We start from the raw sequence: 9,539 nt of genomic DNA, 5'->3' as shown, positions 1-9,539 counted from the left end.
CCCATACACCATTATAACCAGGGGCTTATTATATGAGCTTAAGATGTGTTCAGGTACTGTGAACACTAGCTCAGATTAGCTATAACTGCATAATTTGACAGTTCTAAGAAAGATCTAAAGCAGTAGCAGAATGCCACGGCGCTGTTTAGAGACCTAGAGGAGATAAAAGTAACCACGGTGGTTGGTGTTCTGTAGGGATCAGCTGTGTGACTGAAAACACTGAGCACTTACACTGGTAGTTTATAGGGAGGTTGTGGTGGTTGTCCAACTGTATGATTCAGGCTTCTCTGAAATTGTAAGGTGAGAGGATTAGCTGATTACTGTTCTTCCTGAGTGCATTTTGTGGGCGCTTCAGTTGCCAACTCGTGCTGTTTTTAACTGCTGTTATTAAAGGGACTGACTTGCACTGTGCCTGACAGATGGACACTTCAGTGACACCCACACAACTTGGAAGGGCATTTTGTAATTTGCTTCTCTAAAATTAAAACTGTCGTAGTTTCTTTCATTTTCACTTGACAGTTAAAATTACCATTCCACATAAGAAAGTGGTAATAATCCTAAGTTATGCTATGGGCTTAACCATTAACTCGTGCTTAATGATATGTCTTTTTTAAATAGCGAGGGATTGACATCTGCTTCCTGCACAGTGTGAAATTCAATACTATCTATCAGTCTGCTGTTACCTGCAGAAATCAGAGTTCCTTTAGACTGGATTTTCAATTGCTGAAGATAATTAAAACCCAATAGAATCATGTATGTACGAAGGAGACACCAGTATTCTTGGCAAAGAATTCCCTGTTCAATGTGTTAAACAGGTGAGCTAACGTATTTGTCAAGATATTACACAGAAAATAAATTTGTCCGTTTTGTTTAATAAGTGCTTCTGTTAAAGAGTACTGAATACAGCTGTGCCTTTACCCCTGGTTTCTGCCACTGTTTATATAAAGTAGCAAATATTATTACTGAGGAAATCTATGCACTACCTCCTTTTATGTTTTGGTAACATAATTTTTTCAGTAATTCACTGGCTATAGTTGTATTGTTGAGCAGTATTTAAGCTCAGTAACTGTTTCCTGAAAAAACACATTGGATCCCAATTGTGTAGGCTTCTGAAGTGAAGCAGTCGTTAAGTACTATGAAGAATGAGAAAAGCCACAATGTTTAAGAACAGCTTAAAGAACATTTTAGTTTTATTAAAAAAGACCTCAAGGGATGTGTATTAGATAAAGAACAGTCATCTGTGACATCTCTTTAAACTCGGAACCTAATGACAGCATCCACAGGATTACTCAGATGGCAAAAATTTGTAATGAAGAATCTGTTATACTAAGATAGTTGCTTGAGAGATAATGACAGATAATTCATGGACCATTTTACGATGAGGATACTGGAGAGCAGTACCTTCATGCTAAAGATCAGCTTCAGTTATTCATAGCTGTCCCAAATGTATTATTATGTTGAGGGTGCTCTGAAGAAGTTGTATTGTACTTGACACTGCACACTTCAGACCTGTACACTGTTTGTACTATTTGTACTACTCTGTGCTTTGCAACAGAAAATGGTTTTGTCAGAAAAGTCTAGGAGGGTTCATCAGCTAAATCACGTTGATCAAAGTACCTAGGGGAGAGAAGTGGAATACAGTAAGAAAACTCTAATGCAACACACTCCTTACTTTGCTCTGAGTTGTTAGACCATTTGCTTTCCAGGTTTAATTTAGTATTTCTATCATATTTATAGAATATGACGTTATGACACCATATATATGACATATATAATAATATGACACCATATATTTGGTGAGCCAAATGTTTGAGGGGGCTCACCAAAGAAAACTAATGTGTTTTCTTTGTTTTAGCCTTGGGTTTGTCTGGTCCTGGTAACTAAGTATGTCTGCTACATACATCCAGACTACTTGGATTGACTTTCACTTTAAAGGAATCTATGTTAGCATAAGGATAATCACACTTGTTCTGGACATACTCTGCTATTTTATATTTGTGGTTTGCATTACCTGCTAACTAAGCAGATTAAGAGGTTCAGAGCTGAAACTTGCTCTTCGTTCTTGTTCTCCTGAAAGAGAAACAAATACCAGAACAGTTCTTCTGTTAACCATATCCACTAGAAAAAAGTTACCTGCCATGTTATATGTTGCAGTCTTCCTCTCATTCTCCAGCAGACTTCAAATATGAAAAATAACTTATCAAGAATTTAAGAGCTGAGAAATCATTCTCTTGATAATTTATGAAGTTGAAACAGTCCTTTTCACAACATTAAATTAAATCTTACCTCCAGTACTCTCACTTCTGAGCACCGCCTTGCCAACTGTCGAATAAGGGAGTGAGCTTCAGGTAGCAAAGGTTTTTCAAGGCATGCCAACAGTGCATAAAACCATCTACCCTGTGTGGATTGAAATAGTGAGTTTTTAATTATGGGCACTTCTTTGAAAAAAGAAAAACGTTGTATGTAGTAGGCCTTGGGCACAGGTCTCAAAGCAAAATTTCATTTAAGTGCCATTGACAGAAAGGTAAAGTTTGAAGGGCCATATTAGAGACTGCATAGTAGAATTTTATGCCTGTAAATAAGCTTCTTGTGAGCATGCTCCTGGATTGCCTGCTTGCTTTTTTTTTTTTTTTTTTGAACAGTTTCTTCTATTAATCTAAGGGAAGCACTATTTGAGCAATAATTACATAGCTATTATTTGTTAACTTCATAAGCCATGGAAAAACATTCTAAAGAATGAATATATAAGTCAGATCTTTGTGGAAGCAATGCTGTTACATCAGCCTTAGGATTTACCCCACTGCAAAAAAAACGTCCTCTGCTTTTTACTTACTGAACATTATTCAGTACTACAAACATCACTCACAATATTGTAAACGTCACTTTGCTACCAGTTTAACTCATTAAATTAATTCTAGTGCCTAGTGCCTTTCATAATAGGATTAAACTAAGAATGTGCACGTGCTCTGCAGCATATTGGTCACTAAGAAAAGTTCAGAACAGAAAAGGCCTTTAAGCAACTCAAAAATCAAGAAGCTGTATTTAGTATTGTGGAATTTTTCATTGTTCATTTATTTTGTGGTATACAGCTAGTTAATCTAGTTGTGGCCAAACTTCATGCTAATGTACTCCATCACTCTCAATTTTATATCAGATTGGATCTGTTTCCACACTAACATAGATAACATAGTGCTGCACATGAAGAGATTAAATGATCTCTTTTAGCAGAATACCATCTCCAAACTAAAGCAGACGTTAGCAAATACAACCTGCAGCTCACTGACTTCAAAGCTTCTGTACTCTGGCCCTCTTTTCTCCCCAGCACCCTTCGACCTTGCAGATTAAGTTATTGTGGAGAGCAAATGAAATGGGGAGTTTTAGCAGTACCTGAAAGATCTCTGTCTGCTCTTTTGTAATTACCCTTTCAAAAAGTTCTGTGTATGTTCAATCTAGCATCTACTCAGGTGAGTTTTGAGAACAACTGAATACAGTACACATATCTAGAGAACTAGTTGGAAATTAAAACAATTTCATAGAAAACAGGTGCTCACATGCGAGTAGTTAGAAAAAAATTACCAGTTCTGGAGTAAATTTTTTCTCTCCAAACCAGCTTATCAGGTATTCTAAGACACTGGTTACTGTGGCCTTCAAAAGAGAAACATAAAAACACAATGCCATATCTGCAAAGTTTTGTTTTGCTGTCCTTCTACCCAAAGCATTACGTTACATAAAAAGCAAATGTGATTTTTGTCTTTAAATATAGACATAATAAGTTTCCACTCAACTGCAATTCTATATGGCATTTAGTTCAGGTTGAGATTGTATGTAAGGGTAAAGTACATGTTAAAGCATCATGGAAAAAAAGCTTTTTAAAAAACTAAGAGCTTTATATAAAGCAACGTTCTGTGTTAACAAGATGTTAGAGATAGATAACAAAAAAAGGCATCATACTATTTCTGTATAAGAATGAGTGAGAAATGTAGTAAACGTTGTTCTTCTAGTATTGCAGTGCATTTAAGAGTTTACAATCAAGTTGAAGAACTGCACTTAAAAGACAAAAGGTGATAAATTACTGGAAGCCCCTAAAAGAGGCACTCAAACATTAGAATGTTCTATAAAGAAATGATGAGGAGAAAATATGCTTACATTTAGTTACTGTAAACATTTGCTGGTATAACTGTAGTTAAAGGTGAGATAATACTTTTTCCTTGTAAGTGTACATTGAATAGCAGTTGGAATAAACAATCACCTTAGCACAGAAAAATAGGTAAGGTTTATGCAACTGATGGAACATAGGAAGTACTAACTTTGGCAGTATCACTATGCTGTCCTAAGAGGTAGGCTTAAGATGTAGGCTTACCTGATTCATTCTGCTTACAATACTTAGTAAAGGAGGAAAGCCAACCTGAAAAAAGTCAAGTTGGAAAATGCAGAAACATCACAAACACCTTTTTTTCTAAGTTAGAACTTACTACCATTTGATCAGAACATTTGTAATACAATCAGAAATTTGAATTCTGTTCTGAGCTTTGACATCTATTGGAAAAACAAGACAACAAAACAGTATTCAAGTAACTTCAAGATAAAGTCTAGCCAAATTTGGTATCAAATAGCATTGCCTTTGCTGTTACTTGTAAAACAAGGGTGTGCTTTTTTTTTTTTTCAAAGCTGCAGTGAAGGGCATTTTTAGAGTAGCATGTACAAGGACAGGAAGCACCTTCACAAAACACTAAACCAGACTATGGATAAAACTTTCCATTCTGTTCTAGCAGTGAATTAGTGTGTTCTAGCTGGGAGCAGACAGGGGAACTTCCCCAATTTTTTGACTGAACTAACAGACTTGTTCTCTGCTTCACTCAGTTTCAACCTAGACGGGAAGAGAAATGGGTCTTACTGGGCTCACCAGACAGCTTGCTTTATGTTTAGCACAACGTGGTAATAAACAGTAGCATTGTTTCTGGTAACTATTTGTGAAAATAACAGTTGAAAATTAGTCCTCTTATACTCACCTTTATGTAATCAATTCCTAGATGTTCATTATCAGATTCTGCATCTATTTCTGAGTACAGTCTTTCACCCAGGCAGAACTTCTTCCAACCTTCTTCATCCTCTAATTTGGGCTGAAGTAAATAAAAATAAAAGCAAACAGTGAAATATAGCTATCTTGAAGACAACAAAGAACAGACATGATAATACTCTCCAGTTGTTGAATTACACTGTAAAGCAAGATTAACCACAAATTTAATGACTAGGAAAAACACATAACTGTTATGAATTCTACTCACCATGTTAACATTGCTGTCCAAATCCTGTGACCGCCAGTGATGTCTGTGCTTGTTCAGGCTCTGAATAATTAAAGCCAAATCAGTTTTAACTTTACACTTATCAGATCCTAGCCATAATCTTCATTAAAAAGGAACTTCTGAAATCAGTAAAAACATTCCTGAGTACATATTCCTCTAGCCTCTTGGTATAAATATAACTGCTACTTATACTGGGTTTTTGGAAATAATATAAGCCAAAGGAATTTTAAAGTCTACTGCATAAAGCTTTAAGTTTAAGTAGTAAGTTTTACTAGTCTTAAAATCCTTTTTTATGCTTGCTGTAACAAGAAAAAACAACTGGGTTAGTCAAAAAAGCAAACGTAAGACCAATACCATGCTTCCAACAGTGCTCTGTGTCAGTGCCTACAGAATTGTGAAAGACAGTAGGTTTACTTTCCTAGAACATTTCTTCTGACAGGGATGCCATGTAAGACAAATTGATCTCCATGACAATTTCCTATTGGAAGTATAAGCTTTTGTAATGGAAATATTTTTCCCTCACTCAATTTTTACTCTAACAGTAAAAGTAACCACTAAAAAAAATGCTGCAATGAACATTAGCTGATGCGTAATGTATCGACAAATGACTTTTGATGCTCTTTTCCCTCCACCTTCGCTGCTTTATCTTCCTCAAAAAATACAATAAATGAGCTCACACGAGGCTCAAGGCCACAGCAGCTTCAGTGCAATTGATTATACTGCAGTGTATTCTGGTATTTTTACAATGCAATATCAATACATTATAGACATGCCTTCAGCAGTACTGGAGTTGTAAAATATCTTCATATACACTCTGATTAGTGCACAGAGAGACACTGTTCAGCTCTCCATTTCTTTTCTGTAAAAGCAAGGTACAAATATGGTAGGAAAGTCTATGCTAACACTGCATCCGCACAAATCCATTTTAGCAAATCAGTATTTCTGACCATAATGGCTCCCCACTGATGCCCACTGGACCCTATGTGAATCTCATGGTGGATAGGAATCCACTTGTTCTATAGTTCCACAGAACAATGTAGAACACTGTTGGTTTTAGTGTCACTGTGTAACATCACAGTGATTTTTGTCCTTCCTCAAGTACTCCGTATCATTCAGTGTAAATATTGCCAGATATTTTTGCTTTATTTTTATTTAACATGATTCTCAGGAAGGAGTTTCATCAGAAGTTTAAAAGCCTCACAGTATATTCCCATTTTATTTTATTTTATTTTATTTTTTAAAAATTAAAACAGTTAACTAGCAGCATCTGATCAAAATGTTATGACTTTATGGTAAGAAAGACATAAGTTTGTCCCCCCTAAAGCACAGATGTGCAAGTTAAAAGGCCCCCCATTCTCCATCACACAATTTTCTACCTGACGAACAGATGAGAAATTGGCCACTTGCTGCTGCTGCCACTTGAGTGTTGGAGAGTATCCTTCTGGAGCAGGCTGACATCCAGAAATCTAAAGAGACACTGGTAATAATTATAATGTATAAAGAGCTTTATAAAAGTAATCCTTAAAGAACAAGAGAATTAGTAAATACCAGGAGATAAAAATAGAAGTACTCACTTTAAAAAAGATAATTTCCTGACAACTGATTTAAGTTGGTCTAGACAAAATTTATCCTGCTTGATGGTGCAGGTATGCAAAGAAGGAAAATTAAATATGTAGAATGTACTGTTGAAGAATCTTTTAATGTTATCTTTTTAACACCTTAACTTCCCTGTTAATAAAGGAGAGTGCTCTTTCCTTATCTTGGACAGGGGCTATTAATAGTAGGAGTTGTTCTTGCTCAGATAGTAAGTAAAAAAAAAATATAAAAATCTTTTAGGTTAACTGACAATTAAGTAGATATAACCTCTTCAGAGATTAGCATGAAAGAATTACAGTAGAGAAAAATCGTTCTACAAATGTTTAAGAGTGCCATTATGAAGAAGTGAGACAAATGAATAGAACAGCCACAAGGTACATGGTCACGTCAATAGTAGAAGCTTTAGCATAGCAATCTAGCAGGCAGATTTTACAGTTTTTGTTGAAGACAGACAAAATTGGGCACTTGAAATATTTGGAAGTAGATTAAAAAAAAAAAAAAAAAAAGAAATATGACAACAGAAAAATCTACTTGTAAGGGGAAATCCCAATAAGAGGTTCCATCAAAAAGTGAAGAAATGGAGCTAGCATTTCATCTTAAATTAGCTGTACTTACTGCTCTTAGTGCCTTATACAGGATATATTTTTGAATCTAGATACAGATGTTGCTTTCTGCTAAAGCTTATGCAGGTTTTACGATAGACTTGTAAGATTTAGCTCAGCATTTGATTCCTTCAGGCAGAAAAAGTCTGCTGTGTGTTGGTTAGAAGGGGTATGACTGATTTAAACTGATCAGCCACAAAGACTGCTTATTGCCCAGAAGTTCAACAGGCACTTCTTCAAACCCTGAAGTTTCATTTATTTCATTAAGAGCTGTAAGATCCAGCAAGCTGTTTTAGTTATGCTCACGACTCCCTCGTCTTTCCAGCCGCTTGTCTCTTAAAGCAAAAGGCATAAAGCAGCCCAGACTTACTGCAATGTTTACCGTCTGCTTCTTTCTTAGTTTCTTGGGGTCTATTTGTGCCACGACCACATCTGGGCATCGCGCCGCTTCAATCCTACAGAACAAAATCAAACTGCTGTATTGCAGTGGGCGGTTATAGGCTGAATAAGGCATCTGTGGAAATCTTCACTTATGCAAAAAAACCCAACTGACTCTGCAGGCAATTCTGACAGAAGGCCTGACTTCAGAATTACCAAGTATTCCCTCTTCATACACAAGTGCACTGGCGCCCTTGAAGCTTGTATGCTCCTAAGTTGCCTCGAAGCGAGGCTGCGCATCCCATAGCGACATCCTGGGACACTACTGCTACACGGAGCCCAAAACCGGACCGCCGTCTTCCTCGAACCGAGCTTCAGCACTGGGCTCGCCGGGGAATAACGGGCCCCTCGAGCACACGCAGCGGGAAACGCGCCGCCCCGACGCAGCCCGACCGGCCCGCCGCCAACCCCCGGCCCGCCACTCACTGGACGCGCCTCAGGTACTCCTGCGGCGTCCGGGGCGGCACGGTGGGGTCGAAGTCGTCGGGCAGGTCGCAGTCCCCAACGGGCAGCAGCCGCGGCATCAGCTCCTCCACGGCCGACTCCATCGCCCCGCCGGCCGCAGCCGCCAGCCCGGCTGCTCTCGCGAGAGACGCGGCCTCGCGCAGGCGGAGCGCCGCCACCGTGCCCAGGCGTTGCGGCCCTCGTGAGCGCCGTGGGCTGTTCCGCAGGGCGGAGGGGAAGGAGGGGGTTGGCCGTGTTGCCGGGGAATTGCCCAAAGCGATAAGCCCGTTCCTGAGCCCACATTTAGGCCGTACTTCATTCCCACGTACCTTAGTTTTTGCGAGTGGTTCTTCACAACTCACTCATTGATAACACTGCCTTTTCCTTCTGAGGACGGGCAGTAATAATGCTCATCCCTTCCTTGGATCCCAGAGATCTGTGGTGAAAATTAATTGTCCAAAGTGCTGTAAATCCAGGTGTAGACCTGGAAGCGCTTGGCTGAGATTTCGTTTTGTTTCTGTATGGGTTTATCTAAATAGTAATGGGCTGGATCCCAAATCAAAATCAAAGCAGCAGTAGCAGTGAGCTGGGTTACTTCTCAGATAAAAAGCAGAGGGACGATACTGTAATTGTTGAAATCATGTAAATTGTCTCTTACCAAACTCCTGTATATTACTATTTCTTAGTAGTTCTTTCTGAACAGCGTGCTAAATCAGTATGCTAAATGCAGCCCATACAGCAGAACAGTGTATCTCTAAATTGTTCTCAGTTTTATTCTTTATGTTTCGTGAGACTGTATTTTAGCAGCTCCGAAAAAACACCAGCCCTAACTCCTCCTCTCTGCTGACTTTTGTTTGTATTAAGGTGTTTCCAAATCCACCTACGTGTAACAGAGAGTCCGGATCTCACATCCTGGTTGAGTGAGACAGCTGCAGCCATTGTTTGAAATAAGTCCTGCTAATCCAAAGCCACAGTGATGCCTCTGGGAAGGCTGACTAACAGACAAGGCAGAAATGCTGGTGAGTAAAACCGTGAAAAGTTCTCCTCTAAAACTTTGGTAATATACAGACGTTATTTTTTTTTTCTATTTGTCACTGAGTCAAGAACTATGAACAGAAAGAGATTCCAGAAATAAAATATATTTTCTCTACTGGGA

General features: G+C 38.4%; 1 protein-coding gene across 1 annotated transcript; it reads right to left on the bottom strand.

Annotated features, from left to right (window-relative positions):
• Positions 1–1,172: 1,172 nt before the first annotated feature.
• On the bottom strand, positions 1,173–8,550 carry GEMIN2 (gem nuclear organelle associated protein 2). The gene is made up of 10 exons (XM_052694658.1): positions 8,366–8,550; positions 7,872–7,956; positions 6,680–6,769; positions 5,286–5,345; positions 5,010–5,120; positions 4,361–4,405; positions 3,577–3,645; positions 2,287–2,397; positions 2,012–2,070; positions 1,173–1,617 (listed from the first exon to the last, which is right to left on the bottom strand). The coding sequence occupies exons 1-10, from the start codon at positions 8,485–8,487 to the stop codon at positions 1,578–1,580; spliced, it is 792 nt and encodes a 263-aa protein (XP_052550618.1). The 5' UTR covers positions 8,488–8,550; the 3' UTR covers positions 1,173–1,577.
• Positions 8,551–9,539: the final 989 nt, after the last annotated feature.

This window comes from Tympanuchus pallidicinctus, unplaced genomic scaffold (assembly GCF_026119805.1).
Source record: "Tympanuchus pallidicinctus isolate F22 unplaced genomic scaffold, pur_lepc_1.0 scaffold3, whole genome shotgun sequence".
Classification (NCBI taxonomy): Eukaryota; Metazoa; Chordata; class Aves; order Galliformes; family Phasianidae; genus Tympanuchus; species Tympanuchus pallidicinctus.
Note: the sequence above shows the minus strand (reverse complement) of the source record. Positions and strands in the feature narration are given on the sequence as shown.

Coding starts and splice junctions, on each gene's coding strand:
- GEMIN2 (XM_052694658.1), bottom strand. CDS start 8,487: ATGGAGTCGGCCGTGGAGGAGCTGATGCCGCGGCTGCTGCCCGTTGGG. Junction 5,121..5,285: donor TGGACAGCAATGTTAACATG/GTGAGTAGAATT, acceptor TATTTACTTCAG/CCCAAATTAGAGGATGAAGA. Junction 4,406..5,009: donor TAGGAATTGATTACATAAAG/GTGAGTATAAGA, acceptor GACTTTTTTCAG/GTTGGCTTTCCTCCTTTACT.